General features: G+C 41.6%; 1 protein-coding gene across 1 annotated transcript in view; it reads right to left on the reverse strand.

The window, feature by feature from the left end:
• The window catches only part of LOC110834245 (G1/S-specific cyclin-D2), a 40,970-nt gene that overhangs the window by 13,604 nt on the left and 2,197 nt on the right, over nucleotides 1-25,169 (reverse strand). Inside the window, exons 2-3 of the mRNA XM_022073191.2 lie at nucleotides 23,568-23,783; nucleotides 15,213-15,369 (exon numbers count right to left, since the gene is read on the reverse strand). Coding sequence (XP_021928883.1) covers nucleotides 15,213-15,369; nucleotides 23,568-23,783 — 373 coding nt within the window. The remainder of the gene's footprint in view (nucleotides 1-15,212; nucleotides 15,370-23,567; nucleotides 23,784-25,169) is intronic.

The raw sequence follows: 25,169 nt of genomic DNA on the forward strand, positions 1-25,169 counted from the left end.
TCAGACAGAACACTAAATAAAATATAATAATAATGTTTGCTCAATTTCATTTTGGATTTCGCATTACAAACAATGGCTTTTCGAGAAATTATCATACAGGAACAACAATTATAATCAAACTGCTTAAGGTGTCAGACATAACAGGCTTACTGTTTTCTTAAAAAAACAAACAAAAAAAAACAAGAATGCGGAGAGTAAACACATAACATTCTAGAGAATGCACGACAATGAAAGCTGCAGTAAAACGAATTTCCTGGAGATACCAAAAGCTGTTCAACACAGTGGCAAGATCAATTGTTTCACATTTATGCACAACAAAAATAACAAACACTGTAACTACTGACTCGCGTTCTCCGATCTGCCAGTGTCAGCCATAATATACGAAAACGTGAACATCCAAGATAAAACATTAGAAACCTTCGGATTCCAAGGAACGCAGTTTTTGGAACCAATTAGAGCAGCATTTATTTCGATTTAGCTAACCTAACCTTTCTAATCCATTTCACTTCCAATGTCATAATTGCTCCTATAAATGAGTCCATTAACCGGCGGGGCAGAACGCTGAACTTCAACATCTGACAAGGACAGACTTCACGTACACCACATGTTATGCTAGACCCTTCTGCCGGGCTTTGACCGTTACATATATTACCCCAGTACATACAAAAAATCCACTTCGTAGAAAAGGAAAGGCACTGTGAAACAAGCAAAAGCAGTTTTAAACTAGGGTTAACAAATTTAAGGGTGCCACAATGAAAAGCTGAGGGGGTGAAGAAGATGCAGACAGATAACATTCACGTAAGTTAAGACAGACGGCAGGCGCCTGTCATTAACGATACGAATTCATTGCTGGCTGGAGAAAAGACGAGAAAATATTGGAAAAAAATTTACAACACCTTTCGGTAAACATCAATATTTCGTCTCAGGACTCTCAGAATCACAGAAACGTCATAACTCCTGTTCAGACAGGTGACAGGTCTCCTAAACACATAACAGTGCAGTTCATCGCAAGGTCTCTACCGCCACGAAATAGAGAAAAATACCAACAACCGTGTCAGGAGCGGAATCTAAACCCATGAGTCCACTAAAGCCACAAGCGCCTTCGAGTATGCAGCCATAGTGACATTCTTTACATCCCTGAAGCACAGAATTTTCGTGGACAGAAAATACTAGCCTAAGTATTGAACTTTAGGGACATATTCCCTGCAAAGCAGTATGCTGATGATTACACTGATGGTAATAAATTCCTTGATTAGAGTTTTGCCAACAGCAAAACACATATGTCGAGAAAACGATAAAAAACATACATCACTAAAAGGAACAAATTAGAACAAAATTTAACTTAGACAAACAATCAATCTTGCCACTTTCCCGTAGAGACAGTACCTTCAAAAGAGACGATGTTTCTGCTAAGTGCATCCACAAATTTTCATACGTTATTGGCTGCAATGGTGCATCGTCTCTGCGCACTCCTCACCCTGAACATACAACATTTCTGCAGTGTATTTGTCTGCGGCCTGAGAGAGCATCAGAACGTGATGACATCTCGCACAGCGGCAGAATGCACTAATTTGTCTCAAATTACAGATATCAAATCCTGAGTGAGAGTATCATGACAACACAACAATTTGAATTATATTTTCGTGGACGTCGCCTATAAAAATGAAGTTTTGATAATGTATTATAAGAACTCAAAGATAACAGCTTGGAAATAAAACCACGAAATTAAACTTGTATCCCGTTTATCACAGTTGGCATTCCTGCTGTTCCCGTTTCCGTTTGATAATAGAGCCGCAGCGGCGATCTTCAAGACACCTTTGAAAATTTCTAAGAAGTGACTGTGCTACAGCGGGGTCCAGTAATTATCCCTCGCTCACTTCCCTGCCTGACAAGTCTATGAAGCTATTTGCCTGTATAATTAGTACTTTATTATAAAGTAATTCGTGCTGTTGTCTAGGTCTATCCCGCCTTCTCGTATGCCATATGTGCTGACGGCATAGCGATGCAGGCCTACAGCATGTTTCAAAAGACGTGACACTCTGCCGTCCCTTCCCGTTCCCCGCACATTTACAATCTGCGTTCCTCTTGGTGCGTTCAGATGCTGAGGTTATGTGGCCGCGAAGGAGATACTTTAAGTTTACTATGAATAATGAATCGACAGGGGCACAACCGAAAGCTGCTGTGGTATATTTTAATAGTTTGAGGGTTGATGCTGACACCTCAGGTCCAAATTAGGATGTCTGAACTTCTAAATAAAAGATCAAGTCCGACATATGACTGTCACCGAGCTCCGTTTAGTTAAATACAGGAAAGTAGCCCCAAACAGGATATACTCTGATTATGGCCGCGGGCCATGATATTGCATATCGAGTAAGTTATTACCATTAGAAGAATAAAAGTCCAAAATCGAGGTTAGTGTTGATTAAAAATTATAAAACTTTACCGTGACCGGGGGGGGGGGGGGGGGGGGAAGCGATGCCATGTCAAGTTTCAACTTCCTTTCGTTCTAGAACTGAGAGACCAAATCCTACAATCGATCAGAGAGGGCTGCGATGGTGTCGTATGTTGCAGGCATGGCCGAAGACATGTCACACGCAAGGAATATTATAATAAAAAAAAACACCAGGAAATATCCGACAGGCACAAGATAATAACGCATTTTCCGATACAGAAGGAAAGCCTAGTTCCGTCTAACAAAATTCCCTCAAACATCTCTTCATACAAGATTCTTCAACAAAAGTTGTGTTTTTCCAGTATCTGCGATTCGCTCCTCTCATCTTATCCTCCTTACCGAGAGACGATCATAAACCGACGTGAATCCTGTGGGTGGACGAGTCAGGAGGCACGCGACCAGCACGCGAGCTGGAATCAGCCCAAGAACTCCAAGGCATAAAACGACAAAGAAGGGAGAAGAGAAGGGGCTTTTATAAGATTTCGAATTCGTCTTAAGAATAAAGAATGGGAGAATACAAAGGACGGGGGTGAGGTATAAAAGTTGACAGGGCTAACTAGAGAAGCTATTGTACATCACCCCGCTCCGACTTACATTCTCACCCTTCTGAGTCCTGTGTCCCCCTCTGTCCTCTCTCCTATCACCTCGCCGCCTGCAGTTATGAACCGCAATGGCGCAATGGCCACGAGTCACCTTCCCATTCCCTTGCCACACTCCACGTTGACAATGTATGGAACAACGAACCAAGTGGCAAACGGTACCATATGACCACGTCTTCAGAACTCTGAAGCTAGAAATACAGACCTAAGAGATACTACGCTGATTGACGTTCTTTCAGATCCAGGATTTACACAACAGAAAGATGATCACAAGTGACGAGTAAGAACGGACTTGTAAGGAGGAGATCACAGTTCAAACATTAACCAGCTGCATATAATAATCATAATAATAATTCGAAATGATAATACTACAGTCAACATAATCAGGCAAGAAAATTTAAATTTATCATTGTAAAATTCTACTGTAAAGTTAGGCCAACATTCGAACCGGGTACTTCTGTAAAGTATTGCCGCTACACCAACCTGATCAATGTGCAATGTAGTATTTCACCAGAATCTTACTTGTAGCAGTGTTTAAATTATTACTGGTTTAATTTTCTTCTGGGCTGGTAGAAAGATGGTTACATGTCTTTGGCCCTTTACGACCTAGCAGTAACTGTCCCACCTGCTTTAATAATAAATAAATATGTGTTTCGTATGATTCTCAGTGTAGACATGGATTAATTCCTTAAATAATTTAAAACAACTGATGTTTACAATGATGACGTATGGTGTTTTCTTTGAGGTAAGGGCTGAGATATAAAATATTATTCAGGAGAAATTCGGCTTTAAAGGGATATTTTTTCAAAATATGTTTCTATTTCTTTAAAGATAGATGAACACAAAATTTCACTTCGGTCCTTTAACAAACCGAGTTCTTACCTAAACGAAATGTCGGGGACTACTTGGTCCTTCTTTAGCGCATATGGAAATAATACGACAGTTCATGTAGCCTATAATACATGACCATTTATCACTTGTCCGTTCGCGTGAAGTAACTTCAATACGAGTCAATAGAATTTCATCAAATTTGGCCCACAGTAACAAAATAATTTGCGGCTGCCACAGTTTCCTCATTATCAAACTCAATGTCCGATATGACAGTGCTACACGTAATGATAAGGGTGCGCTATATAATATAAAAATAAGCCAGGTGTGCATTCAAAAAAGACCATGTAGAGGGTTCATGCAAACCTGAACATTGCCTCTCTCTCTCTTGAAACTGGTATCAAGATGCATTGTGTTCCCATATTGGTGAGTGGAGGGACATGGGATGAGGTACACATCATGAAAGAAAATTTCTTGCAAAGAGGGAGGCTGCGATCTGAAGAATGGTGGCCCGGGGATGCAAGAAGAATGTTCACTGGGAAATAAGACAGTGGGGTATTGGGGGGGGGGGGGTAATAGATATATAGAACAGTAAATGGAAAGGTGGGAACAGTTTTTGCTTCAGGGAAAAGAAAAAGAGAAAAAGACCAGAGGGGAACGACTAAGAAAAGACGGCGAAGAACTTTTAACTCAACTGGTGACACAGAAATTCAGGGGTCAAAGAATGACCTCCCCATCGCAAAACTTGCTTCGTAACAAAGAGTCGACTATAGACATTATTTTTAAAAAATATTTGGTTTATTTTTATTGAAGTTTCATTTGATATGGTGATTCAGATGATGCATTAGCAGACGTCCAGCCTGGCAAAAAGTTCAGCACACGTGAACAAAACTTGCCATGTTGTGGCATGAGTGCAAACCCCGTTGTGCTGGATCTCATATATGGCTTTTTGTGTTATTGTTCGGTTTTATTTGGTAAAATTTCGAACCATGTTTAAATAACATTTACCAAAGGTAAATAAAAGTAAAGAACAATGAAGGATGCAAAATAGTAAAGTAAGCATTTTAAAACAGGCTTATACAAAACACAGGAGTTTCTGGAAACTCCGTTGTAATTCGAACCCCATTTTTCACAGATGCAATCTTAGACGGTAACTGGCAGTTCCGTCCCGGTTGACGGGCTAGAAACTACATTTTTCATTGCAAAATTAAGGGTTAGAAAATATTACAATATGTGAGAAAACAGTCTCATAGTGTTATGAAGTCTTAGGCCTACGAATTTGTATACATATTGACACAAACGTAGCAGTCAAGGTACGCCGTGCTGGAATGAGTTACATCTGTCCATGAGCACTGGTAAAAGTATAGTTTGTTCATTTGTCCGAGTGATTCGTCATAAAGTAGCATAATGGAGACCACCCCCAGGGAAAGCGCTCCCGTTACTCACTGGATCGAAGACCAGGCTGGAGTACCCCAGAACCGGACTGCACATGGTGGTGAAGAGAAAACTCCCCTGTAGGAATTCGAACCCCAGTCGTCTAAACCGCAGCAGTCACTTTACCGACTGAGTCATCCCAAGTAACACCACAAACTCAATCATCGTAAATCGGAGAGCGACTCTCCTTAAACTGTAAGGCTGGACAAAAGAAAAACATTGCCCTAAGGCAACCTAGCAAGTACCGATATTAATTAGTCTAACCAAACACTGGGCTATGATACGTGTTTGTGCATACTGAAGAGACAAAGAATGACCCTCATGAGTGCGAAGAAGTCGTCGTGCGTTGGGTATGCCGGTCAGAACCTTGAGGTTGTGTTACCACCTGCTCCGTGCGGTGAAGGACCAGATCTGTGGGGGAGAAGGCAACGCGTGTCCGTCTGGGACATTAAAGAGCTTCTTTCTCCATTGATGACAATCTCATATGAAAAATATCATTATGCAGAATACGTGGACAAACGTATTCCTGTACCGTCACACAAACGATACACTCCTCAGCCGTCCATAAGTTTACCATGTGCAGAGAATACAAACAGAGCGTGAGATCTGGATGTTCAAGAGAAAACATGGACCAAAGAAGTAACAGGAGACTAAAGACAATTACATAAGGACGGGCGTCATCATGTTCATTATTCATCTGATAACTTATTATCAGAACAAGTAAATGCACTTCATATGAAACATGCAGATCCAAATGAAATAAATATTTCCGTTTACTTGAAATTCCTACTTTTTCAGATGTAAACTCCCCGCCAAGAACACATACAGAGCCGTGGCATCAGATGTGACCAGTTAGCTTCACGAACTGGCAAACTTTACTACTGAAGAAGACACCCCGATAGGCAAAAGAAGACGATGTTCGGCTTCAGAGAGCAAAACGACAGCGCTTCAAGTCTTAAAACCATTAAAAACTAATTTCCAGAACTGCATAGAAAGATAATGAAACATTATGTTCACAAACAATCCAGAGACATAGGATCCATCACATTTACAGGATAGTGGCTCTTTAATTTATTTTGTAGACAGTGCTGCTACTGAAATTCTGCAGTATAAAATCAGTCTTGTCTTCAAGTCTTTTTAAACGTCTTAAGAATTAGGGACAGTCAGTAGACTTGCCCCGAAGACACGTAGCAGGTTTATAGTACTCAATGTAGTAGTGGGATACGCTTCAGACCTAGGTCCACTCAGCACATCACAGGGGTAGCTAAAATTATACAACGTGGAATGTGGGCTAAACGACTTTCAGCACACACAGGCCTATCATTGGAACGATTAACAGATTCCTCGGGTATTTTACTCATAATTTATTTTCCTCAAAAACATTATAGGGTGATTACATAAAGAAAAAAAATGGGGAATTTTTTTATTTAAAATTCATTTAATGACGCTGTAACCAGCTCAGACTACACAGTGTAGAATGATAGGACGGTTAGTGGATGATGAATTAAAACGGTTATGTAAACATAGGTTATAGCCTAATTAAGGAACTATCCCGGTATTTGCCTGGAGAATCTGAGGAAAATTATTGAACACGTCACGAGTCGGTTTCCGGGCAAAATATTTGAACTCGGGACCTCCCGAATCGAAGCAGAAGTGAAAACAACTCGGCTGTGACATGCCGTGAACAGTATAAAAATGATTTGAAAAAAGAAGGCGCGAAGAGATGGAGTGAATTCAGCTGGCTCAAGAGTGGTGACTTCCGTGATAAACAAAAACAGACGCTTCCCTGATAAGCTGAACACCTGCACCAGCCACGAAATGGCAGATCACGAACGGCAGTGAGTGAGTGAATGACGAGCAATGATCTGACAGAAAATCACATCAAACCAGCATTCGCATCTGAGGAAAACCAAAACCACGAGAAATCTCTAACAGGATAGACGACAATCCCACCGAGATTCAAACCAGTACCACAGAAAGGTGTTTTTAATGCTAGATCGCGGATGGTCACAGAATCTGCGTAAAGCGGTCCACCATTTTTGCTTCCATTACGGAACGCGTGATAAAATCACGGCGATAACGTTAGCGTCACCTTGTCAAACATAATGGTCCATAACGCACACATCACCAGCCCGCAGACGGACACCGTCTCTACGTCAAGAGCGCACAGCGCAAGGTGAAGTTTGATATCCCTGAGCGGAGAAATCCGTTAGTTTAAAGAGCCTGAGATCACGTGCGCAGTGGTAGCGCGTGGTAACACCACAGATTCCAAGGAAGAGAAAACAGAAAGAAAGAAAGGAAGGAAGAAAGGCTAAGACGCTGGTGCTTAATGACATTCACACAGCTTCATCTGGCAGTGTTTTATTTGTTCCGAAAGCCACCTGCCTACTCAGGAGATTCAGATGAAGACTCGTGTGCTGGTTAGGTAAGGGAGATTTAAAACGAGTTCTCCGGCGTTCAGAATCAATTCTCTTTTTTTTTAAATATCAACTTTCAAGTTAAACACCTTCTTCTGTTCCTTCTGCGGTGAAGTGAGTTTCACGGATCTAAGCACAAAGAACACCATAATCCACACAGGTAAACAAAAGTGTCATGAAAATATTTCAAGAATGTATATTCAAAAATTTTAATATATGTTCTACACTTCTCTGCGCCAAAGAGTTGAAACATTTCTGAAAATCTCTCATCACCGCTGAAGCAACTGTTCGTGGAACGGTTTCAAAGAAGAATGTGAACACCAAAATTAATCTGAATTAAAATAACGCACAGTAAATTAGTACTTGAAAAGGAAGAAAAGTGAGCATTACCATCAGAAAGGTACAAAAAGAAATCCCCGACGAGAATTTCCCCGGTGCATAAATCGGGAGGCGGCGGCAATGCATAGTAATAATTAAAAACGTAGTCAACGGAAAACTAAGGGCAGTGTCGCTATGTACCAATGCCCGGTACTAGATACTATTTCAATCAGCCTGACTCACCTGTCACTGTCACGAACCCTTTCCCTAATATTCATCTTTGTATTAGCCTGTAATTTCAGTCTTCGTCTTCCAAAAGTCTGCTTACTGTGTCCACAATAAAACATCCCAGTTTACGGGATTCGTACAATTTTCATACCCCACGGTCTTTGAGTTATGTAGTCCCGCCGCACTAAGATGTAAGTTGTGACGCATCACGGGAAGGCGTTATCAAGCACACGTAACAGAATTTCGAACATTTTTCCTAGGTCCCTGCCGAGGACCGAACCTGGACATTAGCTTATCACACGAATAACAAAAAGAAAGTTGTCAGTATGCATAACGATCACCGCCTCAGCAACGCTCTAACATATCAAGAGTCATAAAGCCCCTTCTTTAAAAAAGCTGCAACCCACAGCATATTCTTCCCTTAAAAACAGTGTCATAAATTAGAAGCAGGGCAATCCTGTACAAACACATTTATGCACCAATTCAACATGCATATTCATAATGTATACTAACTTTTAATCGCATATTATCTTATTTTAGTTATTGTAATCCTATGGAAATATTTCTTAATGAATAAAGATGAAAACCTTGAACGGGCAATGACTCCTTGATAATTTAGTTCACAGCGTTATTACAGGAAAAAACATACTTAGGGCTTAAAATAAAAATTTCCAAGGACATGGGGGAATACTCTATTGTCACGGTTACTCTTATCTATATTTTCTGCCATCCACATGTTCTTTTTCTAAGAAATTTCCTTAACCGAGTGTCTTCGCCCTGTTCCCCCTCACACCTTGTTCGTTGACCCAATTCTACAAGTCACGCAGAAAACCTAAAATAATAAATAATTGCTACAGGAGCAACAGCTGGTGTCCTTGACCAAGTTTTTCGCCATCGAAAGACACTTCTTGCGAATAAAAATTAAAGACAAAATTAGGGCAGTAATTTGGTGAACCAACACTTAAAATTTTCAGGCGATAGCAGAGATATGACGTAACATCCGAGTCTGTTCTCCCGACAACTACTGCCGCAGCTGTCCATCACAAAGTGGTGTGGGGATCCCGACAGCTGGATCCGGGGGGCGAAGACCTACGGAAGGAGGGCCGAGGTGTCTATCGGCGCGTGCGACTACAGAGGAATGGGGGTGGTCGAGGGGGGATAACATTACACGGGGGGGAAATAGTAAGGGGGAAACAACAAAGCCAAATACTTTAACCCCATCCCACATAGTTATAATAAAATTTACTAATTCCAGGGTCCACATCAAACCAACCTACACACACTTCTTTAAAAATTAGACTATTTCTATTTTACAGCAAACAAACACGGAGGGCAAAATGAGAACACAAAGCAACACGCGAATTTCGCAAATTTGTTTCGTGGTGAAATGCGTTCCTTTAAAAGTTCGTAAGTCACTCGATGCTCTTACAGGACGACGAAATGCGACAGACGCAAATCAAATAAGCCTTTTAAAGTTGATGTACTTAATGTGTTATCACCATCAATGCAAAGTGCAGACTCCTACTTTAATCTGAATAGAAAACACAAACGGAGACAATTTTTGTAACACAGATAACTACACTAAATATCGATCTCAACAAAATAGCATTGGCGTTGCTTCCACCGCAGACGTTTGCACGCCCATTATGTAGGTAGTCTAAAAAGTGCTGTGAAAGTCGGGTTACCGCACATGGTCAAAGCGTCTAGTCTAGGTTTCATGATAAATGGACAATTTGTCCAGAAGTTTCTTGGAAAAGGGTTAGGATACATGATGGTACAAGCAAAACTGTCCTTGTGGAATTGGAAAGTCGGCTACAAACAAGATTTTGTGCACTGATTTTTAAACCCCTCGTAATCGTGGATATGGTCCTAGTTTCCATATTATTCTCCCGCAAGGTGCGAGAACAAAGCGTCGCATGTAGCTTAGTGGTACTTGGAGGTGGCGCCATTGTGTGTCTGCCACAGCTGCTGCACAAACCCGATCATAACACATGCAAACACGTGCTGCACCGTGGGCATCGGCCGACAATGCAACTTCATGCATTGCCCGTAATGAGTACATATGTCAGTTGGAGATCAGAGGAGCGGTAGTTACTCCGTTTATAATGGAAACATTGCACCAAAGAATAAATAAGATGCCATCTGAATAACACTAACAAGAACTTCTACGCTGTTCGCAAGAGGTGATGCGAGCCTGAGCGTGGTTATTTAAAAAGAACGATATTTTACGTTTTCTTTCGGCTATTCTCATTCGGGAGAAACGATAACAGTACGTTTTCATTGATTCTGATCTGTTCTGATTAAGAATTACGAGATATTAAATTTGTTCAGCTTGCTTGATGGCGAATCAGCCCGCGATATTGCCGAAATAATATTTTGGTATGGAAAATAAAACGTGACATGGCATGGAACGAGGAACTTGCTGCAGAAATCACTTGGGGGGGGGGGGGGAGGAGAGTTATACATCTCTTGCCATCCAGAATTCGTGCTACACATACACCCAAATATATCATAATTTTTATTCAATCGTTATAACATTGTAAGTAATACAAGTGTGACGCTGAAGATTCATCGCCCTGATGATGGAGGCAGTATGACCTCTGAAACGTTGGTTAACATCGACCAGACTACACAGCGCAACAACCCAGAAGACAGAAATCTTCATACTCACCGGTGTGAAAACCTCAAATCTTACAAGTGTGACGCTACTCATTTTCGTAATTTTCTCCATTACTTTGTACTTTTCTTCATCTCTAAGGGCTTCAAACATTCCCTGCAGCACCGTGCTCTTACGCCCTCTGTATCCCGTTATCTGAACTAAAGAACGGTCTAACGAGCAATAATTCCACATGGTTACTTACTTACTGTGCCGTCTGGCAGTGGATTTAATAACAGACCCAAAAAGTGTAGCAATGCCTGGCGTTGACTTAATGTCATACAGAGCCACCTACTGTTTTCTTATCAAGAAACTGCGCTGCATCAAATTCCACCCACTTTCAGTCTTCGAAAAATGCGTTACTGTTGAGTTCTCGTGCCTTAAAAGAGAACCATTTCCGGTGTTCAAATTGATAAGGCTCCAAGAGAGATTGTCAGCAGGAAAAAGTTGGTTGGGGGTGCGTTGCGCGCAGTAATGTTGCTAGGTGCTGTCTAGCAGAAATCGCTACAGCACGACCTTTTGTGTCGAATCGCCAGGCTTAGAAGACGCAAAGGGATGTAGAGGGCAAGTTCAGAGTATATCGAGGTAGGCAATCAGCTTTATGCCTGGGGACAGAACACTCTCCACGTACTGAATAGTCTGTGCGGACCCCTAAATCGGTTTGGACGTGGTGGCAAAGTGAAAAATCTTTGTCCCCGCCTAATTTCGAAGACCAACTTTAAAAAAAAAAGTCAGGAATTAATATTGGAGAATCATTATTTCATTACGCGCGTGCGGGCTTGCACACACACGCACACTTGTTCCTGGAAACAATAGTGCGTCTGGTCCTTGGTCATGAGCAATTATTTCCCCAAATTTTGTCCAACTCACTGTCAATGGTAATGAGATTGTTACTTCTCTGGCGAGACCTCCTTGCAAAACTGTGAGGAGTCACAATGCATTTGCATACAACTCCGGTAATTTATGATAAACAGCTACCACAGTCCGCCACTATTGGGATACCCTGTCAGCTCTGGTTTTCCATTCTGCATTTTCACTTGAATAGGCACAGAAATGAGCGAAATCTATAACATAAGCCTAATTAACGCATCTCGGTACGCAAGTTATTGAACGTCGTGATACAGTTGTTACAATTTCATGAAATTAATTTGTTAGTTAATTTTCTACCCAGATATTATAGCAGACTAAGAATCACAATTATTAAAAAGACGCAATTAGATAAAAGCAGTGGCATGGGTTCCTACAGAATGCTAATAAGTTAAAAAAAGAGTTCTTTACAAGATCACAAATCTTCACACATTGCACATGACAAACCAAAATTATAAATAGGATTTGAGAATATCACGGCAGTAAGTCAAAAAATTGTTGTCTTCTGGGTTGTAGCGCCGTGCAGTCTGGTAGAAGTTAGCCAACGTTTCAGGGGTCCTTGATGCCTCCATCATCAGGGTGGTGACTTATCGATGAGCCAACTTCTACCAGACTGCACGGCGCTACAACCCAGAATAGTCATCTTCAAAATAATAAGTGTTATATTTTTCTTTTATAGATCAATCGGAGCCTGATGGCATGCTTCGTATCGCAGATAGTTCCAATACATCTCCTTTGGCATATGGGAGACAATATTGGAGTGGATTTCCCCCTATAGAATTAAAGCTTCTGATTGGCTACAGAACACGAGCAGCTGCATAAGGGTTCCCCTAGTGTTGTGACACGTCACCAGCTGCCGCCCTACGCATTACTAGATCACAGACACTGGTCCAAATACAACAAAATCACGACTCTTCAGGTGTTCCAGGGTGTCACCGTCTTCACCTCAAATTATTTTCTTTCACTGGACTTAAACATAGTATGTACAAAACTTTGCGGTAAAGTGGTTAATATCTGTGCTCGTTCGAATATCGGCCCAAAGACCGACAGTCACTGACGTTTTGTCTTAGACAAGGAAAATTCTACGACACTACCTTGAAAAAAGCCATGACTGCTTCCTTCCTAATCATTTACATGCCCTATTTCAATGCAAAACTGTATACAGGGATTGAGGAAACCCACGTATAGCCTCAGGAGAGCTTAATTCTGGTACGAGAACTGAACCCATAAACTTACACATAAAAACAGGAGCGATAATCACTACACTACGAGTTATAGGCACGAAACTGAAATAATTGAAAAACTAAATGTACTTCCAATGATTTGGGAACAGTAAACTACCTCAAAAGCTGTGTCCATATAGTCAGAAAACTCTTCCTGAAGAAACATGAGAATTTTTGGCAGCAACAAATAAGCCCTACCTTTCCCATATGGTAAATTAACAACCGTATTAAGTCTATTGAATACATTAAGAACCAATCTAAACTGGTAGGTAACACAGTTTAACCAAAACGAAAACAACAGTTCAGAAGATGAAAGACCTTTGCAATTAATACCGCCTCGTTATATAACCTACGACGGCTGACGTAAGTAGACAGTACTCTCACTACGTAAGAAACCAGGTGACAAGAGGCAAGTTCACTTACCGTGCACACTAATTAAAGTTCCCGTATTTGCACCTGAGCCCGTATGAAAGCGCTCTCGAGTCCTTCCGAAATACACAACAACGCACTCATACTGCCACACACACACAGGGGTGTGGGGGCAAAACGCACACAGAATCCTATCTAGAATTTAATTTCGGATCAGTTAAGAACTATGGTTTCCTCACGTGATGGCAAACACAAAAGAATCAGCACTCCTGAGGAAACTCGGACAGTTCTTTCAAAATATTCTACAACTGAACTGCAAACGATATCTGCAACTGACGGAGTGCAGTCACACAACACATGATCAAATCCAACCCGTTCATGACCTCATTTTACGCCAAGTAGCATCGCTTGACAGGGCGCCATTAAATCCGTGGTGATACGGGAAGGAGATGTAAGTAAAAATCTTGTCGTCATATAATTGCATCGCGAAACTCTTTATTAAAAGACCAAGTTAGCAAATGCAGTGCCAAACACGGAAGTGTTCACCCCTGTTGCTCTCCAAGAAACCCACTTGCGTCGTTAATACGGTTCATTGCACTTCCTACAACGCAAATGACAGTAATATTATTATCGGCCTTGGTAGAGGGTATACACCCCAAATAAAAATTCAAGGTGCTTGTCACAAGGCATGAATTCTTTGTTTTAAGAAACGTCCAGAGCACCATTACGCATGTTTCCACACGCATGGGTCTGCACTTTTGATAAGTACCCGCATACCATCCAAAATGTGTACGGAACTCCCAAACCCGTTAGCAGCCGTGCACTAAAATATGACCGCACACCATCGGTTAAGACAGCATTATTAACAAAAGGACGTTATGAAAGAATGTATTAATTTATCCTGGCCAATATATTAAGCATGAACATTACGAATCTATAAACGCCATTACCGCAGCAAGTCAAATTACAAAGAGCTACAACCAGCCGGCCCCTGTCACGGATCTCGAATGCAACCAACGTTACCGTACTGTCTGATAAGTTGCCTATACACATGGCGATACGAATAAGTCAGCATCAGCCACAGAGCAGTAAAGTCACAACACTGTCATGTTATCAGAAGTAATGTGGGACAGGTAATAGGCCATCTTGACTCAGATCTTACGGTTTAAAATCTTCAATTGGTCACGGCTCTAACTCGTAAATCCTTTCAAGTTTGCTGCCCTCTGCGTTGTAGCGCCGTGTGGTCTGGCAGAAGTTTACCAACGTTTCAGAGGTCCTTGCTGCCTCCAACATCCTCACCGCCGTGAAAACCTCAAACCCTACGAAATCCTTAAAAGTTTGCCGTTCACAGCAATTTCATTCGGCAACAAATTACAATTCTGAAGAAGACTGTCTTCTGGGTTGTTGCGCTATGTAGTCTGCTAGACGTTTATCGACGATTCAGAGGTCCTCTATGCCCCCATCACCGCCCTGATGATGGAGGCAGTAAGGACCTTCAGACTCACCACCGTGAAAACCTCAAATCCAAAATAGTACATAAACGTAAAAGATATCTGAACAACCAAAACAAAAAATACTTTGATTTAAATTTACATTTTATTCCTGGAACCAGATAATTTTACCGATAACAGCAGTTCTATTTCAGACAGGAATTCCTTACAGATTTCTCGGTGAAGATGACTGTCTACAGAGTCATGTAACTCTTCAGCGCAACATCCTACAAGGTAGCCACCTTCATACTCATTGCTGTGGGAACATGGAATATTACAAATATCTCAGCATTTGAGGCATGCGATTATTGAATAAACAGATGATACTTACCGGTATAGCAGAGACCAACGAGTGTGTGCGCGTGTCTACGGATCAATGGACTTTCTTTGGACCAATCGACCCTTTCGAGAACATGGTCCACGTAGTCGAAGCCCGTTACTGCTGTCACGATCCATTGGAGCTTGGAGAGGACGAGTAACTCCCAGTTCTACAACAATTAACGCAATTAAGAAGTGTTCCAGGAAACGTCAATCAACTCCCTGGAAACGGAAACCTGTCCACCACAAATCTCAGTCCACTGCCCTGGGCGCGAACCAAGACCTCCACGGTGAGACGAAAGCGGAAATAATCCGAACATTTTAATAATGCAGTTTTAAAAAGGTACGCTAAATACTACAAAAGAAAATATGAGCATCTGGCTTTATCGCATACTCCTAAGAAGAGGAAAAGAAGAACTAGTTCAGTGTCTAAATTTTCATTTCCGAAACTGGAGTTATGTCAGTTATCCTACCGACACATATTATTGTTCCTTGAAAACAAAATCTCTCTTTTCTTCATTAAATTCTGGTAGAAAAACCAAAGTTTTGGCTCACACTTCTCTCTCAGTCAGAGAGGGTTGTGGAACCAATGGCAATTCTTCCCCTCATCACAGACAGACCCAGACTTGCTGATGTTCTATTGTGCAGTGAAACCCCATGACACAGACACAACTTTAAAAGTTGCTTCAAGCATTCAACAAAGCGACATCGAGAACGGTCAATGACCCCACATTTCTCACGGTTAATCATGTGACCACAAAATGACCTTTTCTTACTCATTTCATATAATACAACGGACATTTACCTTTACTTTGGAAGAAACCCATACAAACCTATTAGGCCAGCAGGAACCTACTTAATTTTCTTAAATTAATGGCTGGTCAAAGGGCGGCTTAATGGCGAAACTAATTGGGGAGTCTGCTCCTCTTTAAAGAGCCCCCACTCACCCTTCCGGGAAACTACCCCATACGATCGCCGTCAGCAACCTGTTGTATTCTTGCATGTCTCACCACGACTCCATTTCGCGTCTCAAGATGGCAGCCGTGCGCATTACACCGTGACACATTGACACTACAATATTATCGGGACGCGATCGGCATTAAATTAAACAACTTTCATGACCTAAGTAGCAACGTGGGAATGGGAAACGATTCAACAGTAGCTCCACAACAGTTGCACTGTACCCACCCAAAGGGCAGTATGAATACAAAAATACTAAAGTTAAGCTTCTCGGATTTTCTATTTTGATTTCAGTGTTCCATTCTTTGAAATAAGATTGGGAAAGTAACAGTTAAGGCAAAGGTATCCGTGCACCGTAATTAAGCATCGCGCCATGAAAATAAGAAGAGTAGAGGTAATATATATAGCTCCAGGGAAGCTTAACCTCGACACTGGATGGAAATGCATGATCAAGTTTACCCACGGGGAAGGGGCCCCTTTTACCAACTGGGGAGAAGGCTGGGTGGAACCCAGAGCAAAGAACAAATCTCTGCCTCTGCCGACAATCAAACCCCGTCCTCCAACCCGCTGCATAGCCAGGATACTGACTGAATTACCCCGGCTTCCGAAAGATAATAAGGGTTTGCTCCAACTTCGGAAATGTGCATTTTTGCAATTTCGTTAGAGCTGAATGCTGTTGCCGAGTTGATCGGTACTCAGGAAGCTGCAATGCCTACAGACGCAAACTATTTCCTTTTGCAATCAGTTAAATTCATTACACAAAACACTTCAAATAAAAGCGGAAAATACGTTTCTTTCCCAGACTTGTTGAGTTGTCGGAGACGAAACATGCACATGGGATAAACATTAAATTAAAATTTGTCCATTTTATTAAAGAACGCTCACCATATAAAATATCTGTAATTTCAACATTAACATTTGCAGCTTTAATGTGGAACATGTTTTAAACACAGGGCCTAATAAATATTGACCGAAATACAAATAAAAATGATCTCAATACAATGGCACAGGCTCATCTGTTCTGTTGAACTAACTCGGCAAAAATAAGCCTGTAGGCACATCTATAATAAATTATCTCAAAGCCAATGGCATTGCAAAAGCAGTCATGGCTGCATTTGTCAACTTTTGTTAATTTAATATGATTTTCGATTAAAATTTGGCCTCATATTTTTATGGTGCATCTGGCAAAACGGAAAACCCGATGGGATGTGCTCATCTACTTTCGGCTACATTCATTATCTGCAACAGAAAACAATCCCACGAGCTGAGGCATAACATTCCTTTCTCTGCAAGAGTGGTAGGAGATTCGCGTAGAAACTACATCGGCTGCTGAGTCTGACACTGACCTCATCAAGAGGACTCGGCATGATGTCATTCATTGAAGAAACAGAAGGCAGACACACTTTATTTAGGAACTGTTCTTAAAATAGTCCCAACATAAAGCGCTGAGAAGCAACAGCAATTATAGCTTTCTTAAATAAACGGCATGCTGTAACAAACAAGATGCCCAGAAAAAAAAAAGTCTTGAAAACAAAGGAAAAGAATAAGCAATTTGTCGATTCAACGCCCTAGCGTAAAGAAAAGTCAACTGATGAAATGGAGGAAAGGTCCACTGGGGCACATGTTTTCAAGTCTGAGACCACCAAGTAATTTGTTCTTCAAGAAAACGTTCCCATACTCTGGGAAAGAAACAACGGCATAACAGGCAATCAGAGGTCTTTGTTCTTGAATATTAAATTTTCATTTTGCTAATTTTAGGTACTGGTGCACCGAACTCTCCTCGGTGGCCGCACGCGGTCGAAGCATGGATAATTTCTCCACGTATCTACGTGACGTCTTCTAATGGGTTTCCTGGTCTGATGGATTTCGGATTAACAGCAGAAAGCGATGTAGTAATAAAGTATCAAAATTTCACACCTATTACAAATGTAACTTCCAAGTTTTCGGTCAGAACAGAATGTTGTGCGTACTGCCCCTAAAACGTCGGTAAACTGCAATGAGTCTACGATGCGCAATGTCCCAAAAGGATGTATCTTCATACTTGCCGCCGTCAGAACCTCACATATCACTCCCATCCCTCTGTTTTCTTGGTCCTTCCTGATAACATATTCTAATGTTAAAAAAAACTTTTTCACTGATGTTTTCTTTGCCATATCGAGACGGACTTTTGGGAGTATACCGAGCCTACTGTCCAGCGGTACCAGGGACTCTTTGGGGATTAAAATGGCCAGAGCGTGAAGCTGACCATTCATCTTAATCTAAAGGTGAGGTCAGAAAGAGCTGAATAACAACCTTACCTTCAATATGAGACGCTTAATGCGCTACGGGTGATCCGCCTGCATTAATAGAATATTCTTGCTACGGTGAATGCAATTTGAACATCCCTTTCGATAACAAAGACATATGAGGGGCACTTATAATGACAACACGAACATATGCCTTTCTTGACTGACGCAATTCCGTGAAGTAGCGTATGAAGGTATTCGCCGTCTGTCGCTTGTGTTTACGGTCTCTTGGTCTGGGAAAGGAAGGGCGAAGACACTTCCTTCCTCTTCGCTCGCTTCGTATGATAACCCCAAACGTATTATGAAACGAACAAACAAACAAACAGCGAGACTGAGCATCAGAGATGGAAGAAATAGCTAACTCCCAGGCGACAGACGCAACGTAGTGGACGCCCCGAGACCCGGACAGCCAGAAGAACGGAAACACGGGCAGCGGAGCGACGCATCTTCTGACATGCAAGCGAAAAACAACGGGCGTAATGTCGTCCCAACACGCAACAAAATGCAAAAGACTGAGTAATCGTACAAATTTGGAATCATCATTTATTAGTCTCCTCGTAGTTCCGAAGGCAAAAAGTAAATCACCACTTCATAAAGATGAAAACGGAATGGAGGTAAATATTCACAGTACAGAGTTTATTTAACGACGTTTTTTCAATACATTGATTATGAAGACTGAGCAGAAAGGTAATTTAAAATGACAAGTAGGAGAGAACGAACCACACAACCTCGGGAAATACATCTCCAGGTCAATATTCGTAGCCAAGATCTATCTCCGGTCGAATACGAAGGAGTGCTTACCACTTAAACGAGATGTTCAGTATAAACACACCTCAGCACTACACGGAGGTGGCTTCGTCCCTGGGAACGAGGCAAGGTGTTCCTCAGAGCCAGTTAGAACGTGGTATATACAAAAATCTGTCAATAATAAAAGAAACTGGCACTTATTTTTTTTTCAAAGAAAGATCTTAAAATTTCATATTCCTGGACGCAACTCCCTTACAATGGCGCTAGTGTCCATCGCACAGACACAATGCCATTGGAGACGGACATTAAAAGAACTTGGGTAGGATTAGAGGTTTTCACGGCGGCGAGTCCTAAGATGGCCGTCTCCAGGGTTGTAGCAACACGATGCTACAACCCAGAAGACAGCAATCAAAAGAACATGGCGTCGGAACGCACAGCACGCAGTAACCGGTGAAATTGTTTTGGTTTCGGAAAACACCCTAAACACTGCACAATCTCCTTCAGCAGTACAATATCACGAAATTCACATACAAGTGTACTACCTCACACCCCGGGTGTGCCTAGCACATCATACTTCATCTGCATTTACATCTTTGTAGTGACACCCTTCCACCATGAAAGAATTGTACTTGCTTCCGCCACGGGAACAACGCGCCCACCCCCTTTCATTCAAATGTCCCAGCACCAACAGACGAAAAATATATCAAGTTTCATTTCTCAGTTCCTTGTTTGCTCATCTTGGACCAGACACTTTCAATGCGTCGTTGTCGAAGTACTTTCAACTTACGTCTCTCCTTCAAAGTAAGAAACAAAGTTCCAAAATTCTTACAAAAATAATGCATGAAATGACGTCCCAGTACAGTCAGTATCGTCTCAGCGCCCTAGAAGAAAATTCTGTCCCTAGGAAGACCTACTACGTTGTGTGCCCGCATATCTGTTTATTTTGTTGTACCTACAAACATACATCGACGAATTTCGCGAAACTCAGTACGAACAAATCAGCACCACTAAAGACCGAGAGATGTCTATGCTTCTTAATTTACGGCTTGAACAATGCCAATATGAAGACCATGCGAACTTCTGAGATGCGAAAACACCAGTGCCATTTTAACATTCGGTCGTGAAGCTTTGTACATACGGCGATATTTTCGGTGTCATATTAAAATATGGCAACCAACGAACCCATTAGATAAACAGTGAGTTCCAGACGAAGGGTTAGAAGTACAGATAATTATGTAGACTGGCGACAATTACATTACTTGGTACAAAAGGTTAACGCTTCTGTCCTTCAAGAAAAATCAATTATCACAAATATGATAGGCTTTACCTGACATGTACATACACCAAAGGTCTTGACAGTCCCACAACCGATACGGGGAGGGACGACCAAATGAATGAAAAGAAGTCACAAGTCACCGGAAATGACGTGGCGTAAGTCGCCTACAAAGTTAACTGAACACTAAATAGGAGGAGGGCGATATGCATGTATATTACACAGCAGACTATTGGAAATTTCCCGGACGGAAGAAAGAAAGACAATGTTAAATTAGGAATCTTTAACACTGATTCCCACGGTGTAAACAAAGAACACTAATGGCTCCCCAAAATATAAGCAGCGTCTCAATTCTCCTGCAGAGACATTTCTGAAAAAAAACAAAACATATCGTTTCCTGTATGGTCAAATGGAACTAATATTTAATTGTGAGCACCTACACTAATTTACAACGAACCCAAGGTTTCAGCAAAAGAGTTCGAAATTCTGAGTCATTCATCGCAAGACGACTCATAATTCAAGCACCCCCCCCCCCCAAAAAAAGGTGCACACGTGAGTTCCTCTCTACAGCGATGTACACGTTCTGCTTCTGATTTAGAGGATATGAGGTCATTTCTTATCTTAATAAGGGACGTCCAACCAGCAACAAAGCACGAATTCCCTATTACATCCGGGGTCACCAACAGAAATCATTAGGTCATCATCTTATTACCATTGTCCTACGAATTCGTTTCCACCTGCCAGCCGTGCTCTACTCGGTCTCGGCCCGTGCCTAGCCAGAGTCCGTTTTTTGTGGTCAAACGTCTTCCCATCAGATTCCTTCATGTTTCACGGCGAAGGAACTGCGGGCTAAAAGACAATTGTCATGTGCTTCCTCTTGGTGCCCAGTAACCTTATATCCTGTTACCGGTTTTCCAACTTCAATATTTTACCCACTTCAAAAACACACAAATGGACACAAAGAAAATGTTCATCCTCTCCATTCATCATTTTCATTCACTCAGCCTGCAACTGGCGTAGTAAATTAACTATCTGTACAACACACGCCTACCTTCTTGGAAAAATCTATCTCTCATATACCGTCTTATTCCTGTGCTGACCGAACATCTCACCACATGCGTGGACAGCCTAATATCTCGGGATCACCATCCCACAACCCAGGGCAGACACAAACCGAACATCTCCCAAATACGAAACAAAGAGCTAATAACTACACAAGGACGATCAGTATGAAGAATAGAGAGGGAATGATAAAAATAAGGTAGATAGAGAGATGAAAGAACATGGATACAACGCAAAATCTTATTCAGATAATTCGGCGGCACTAAGGTAAACAGAAATTCAACGTTCTGCGAACTAGTCGTATTCGCCGTTTCGGAAGACGGCATATATAAAAACCTTAACAGCTTGATGCTGCAGCGGAAATGCGAGGCGACTACAAGCTATACAATTACTCTAGAACAAGGAAGAATTCCGTGACGACGGAGGCAGTATGACCTCTGAAACGTTGGTAAACATCGACCAGACTACACAGCGCAACAACCCAGAAGACAGAAATCTTCATACTCATCGCCCTGATGACGGAGGCAGTATGACCTCTAAAACGTTGGTAAACATCGACCAGACTACACAGCGCAACAACCCAGAAGACAGAAATCTTCATACTCACCGCTGTGAAAACCTCAAATCCTACACTCTAGAACAAATTTCTCACAGGTTCAAGTAATGTGTCAACCTCTTTGTAACAAGTTCATATCATTTTTAATAAATGTGAACAAAGTTTCAATAAACTGACGTCAACTGCAACCGGGCGGGCGGCCACAGAGCACGAAAGGTTGAGAACCCCTACACTTGGCTATAAGGCCATGTCTCTATGGAAATTGGCCTTCACCATACCCACTGCCAACCCCCAGAAGCCAAAAACCTGTCCAGTGCCACAAATCCCACGTGAAGTGGCCTGGACGCGAACATCGGCCTCCGCGGTGATTGAATAGACCATAGTATGATTCACGCTTCTTGTAACAAGGGACTAACAATGAATACAGCGATGGCAGAACACAATAATAAGGACATTTGTTGCCACCAGGCGCCAAGGCACACTCACCACTGCGACGAAACACGACTCCTTCCTAGATACGAAAAGACAAAGACCTGGAAATTCCAGAATGGCTCTGCAACTCACCCCACTGCATAAAATTGTTTCTGGAAGATCCTTTCATTGTAATATGTCCAAAGCATTAAGCTGGCCACTCCCCCCTCCACACTTTCGTGACGAGATCTAGAATTCGTGGAGCTTCGCCACCAACATGCCCATACTCCGTCATGGTATGGTGCTTAGGTACAAGAAACTGGGATCTGCCATTGTAAAATCAACGACATCTAGGAATCCATGCAATATATTATCATTTATTACATTCCATAATCTATTAGCACTTCGGTAAAGACTGCTTTAAGGAGTTAGTTTGTTACTTTATACCAGAGGTTCTGAAAATGTGGGGGACGCCCCCTGGGGGGGGGGGGGCTGTTGTTTGTATGAAAAACTTTTTTAACGAAATATGGAGAAACATTTTTAACATCCTTCGCTTGATTAAGGCAGTTCAGCAGTGGCAGCCATCAAAATAAAGTATCGTTCTACGATGAACCTGGAAAGCGACCTTAGAGCGGTCATTTCAAAATTCCAACCTCGGTATGGTAAGTTATGTTAACAGAAGCAACCACATCCATCCCACTAACCCAGGTATGAAGCGTATATTTTATTAGTTTTTTTAAAATTAAATGTATTGAATAATATATACTAAATTATAAAATAATATATACTCATAGCTAAATTTTACGTCAAATCTGTTTGCTTGCACTTGTTCTGGAAGGGGGACGTGAAATTTATGAAATGTTTTAAGGGGGGCGCAAGGTATAAAAGTTTGGGAACCTCTGCTTTATCCTATTAAATGTTTAATTAAGGAATGGAAGGTTCATACAGGCATGACGACGCCCCACGACACCAGAGAGTTCAAAGTCTATTCTCGGCTGAATCAACTACTCAATGCGTTGAATCATGAAGTAAGGTAGTCTGGCTGCAAACTGGATATAAAGGACAACGTCTCACCTTGATTTCCTCAGGAGTTATGCTATGATCTGTGTAGTAGCAGAGCTGATCCACAGATAGTGAATTACACTGCCTGATCTTAGAAGCCAGGAGCAGGCACACGGCAGCCACGAGCTGAAGCTGACGCCGAGATATGACGCAAATGCACAGGAATCGATCCAAGAAATTCACCGCAAGTGGAAAGACCTGGTCTTCACATTGCTGCTCTTCACACACCTTGCATAAAAAACACAGTCATATTATTAGTCAACGCGGGCAACCAAATCGTTTAAAATTTGGTGAGAGAAAAAATTTCTTTCTAAATGGACGGTCCACAAAAGCTGAAAATAAAATTAAACTTGAAACCTCTGGAACTAAGATTTTAAAATATTTTCGTCTGAATGTGGCCTACGCCCGTTCTTCCCTTGTGACCAAATAGACAGTTTTAAAGCATGCTTCGGAAAGCTTAGAACTCTGATCATGGCAACATTACAATGGGGTTGGTGTTAGCGACATAGAACTTTCTGGTTCTACTGTTCAATAACCAACAATGAAAATGACTGCCTTGTGGGATGTTGTGTCGTGTAGTATCGTAGGAACTGACCAGGGTGCCCGGACAGTGTAGGCAATACGACAAACAACTACGAAGACCGCCATCTTAATACTCGCCGCTGTGAGAACACGAAACCTAACCTCACTTCTAACCAACAAGTTACATATATTTAGCTGTAGGTTTAAGAATGTGGCCGCTTAATGGCCCGAAGGATTCATGTTGTGTAAATTTCTGTTACATGCTTTTCACCTGACAAGCTAATGGTCATCACAGACTATAATAACCCATTTTAAATCCACGAAAATGCAAAGCAATTCTGATGCCATTACCATCTCAAGACAAATTAAACAAAATATGGTGTTTATCACAATTGATTCAGGAAACAAATTAACTCGACGCTACATTGTCTGAGCTACTAAAAAGCATCGTTAAATAAGCTATAAATAAATAAATAAATAAATAAAATGTACGTACGAGGTGGTTACCGCCAGGTCACCCAAGACCGTCACAAGTAGTGTGTAGCGGAAGGTGAAGTATACATGTACGCGGGATAAACGAAGTTGTAATATCGGCCGAATTTGGAAATATTCTGACTGAAGTATCTTCAATTAGGCCACAACCCCCTTTATAAATCCTCACATTTCCGAACCATCTTCCCATCACATTGAACGCGTCAGAGAAAATGGGGAAAAAGCAACGTCCAAACAGTTTCTGACACGCGAAAATTATTTATAACTTACATGGGCTGGGGTAGGGGGTGGAATGCCGATGTTCAATTATCACGGAGAGCAAGAAGTGTGTTAGACAGTGGTTTCCAAATGGTGGTCCGAGGATCTCTGAAGGCAAAAGACGTATATAGTAGAGCTTAGTAATTACTTGTCGGCACAGACAACAAGTTAGTATGCCCAAATCAACTGATACTTTCTAATTTTTTTCGGACCATCCTAGCGCACAGTTTAAAAGGAATGGGGATAAGGCATTTCCTTAAAATAATTCATAAATAAAATGAGAATAAATTGAACACGATCTGCCTGAAAATGCAACTTTCGGTTTCTTAACAGAAGAGGGGC

The sequence above is a fragment of the Zootermopsis nevadensis genome, unplaced genomic scaffold, assembly GCF_977971745.1.
Source record: "Zootermopsis nevadensis isolate Lab colony 2312 unplaced genomic scaffold, Znev_1.0 Znev_ptg000022l, whole genome shotgun sequence".
Taxonomy (NCBI): Eukaryota; Metazoa; Arthropoda; class Insecta; order Blattodea; family Termopsidae; genus Zootermopsis; species Zootermopsis nevadensis.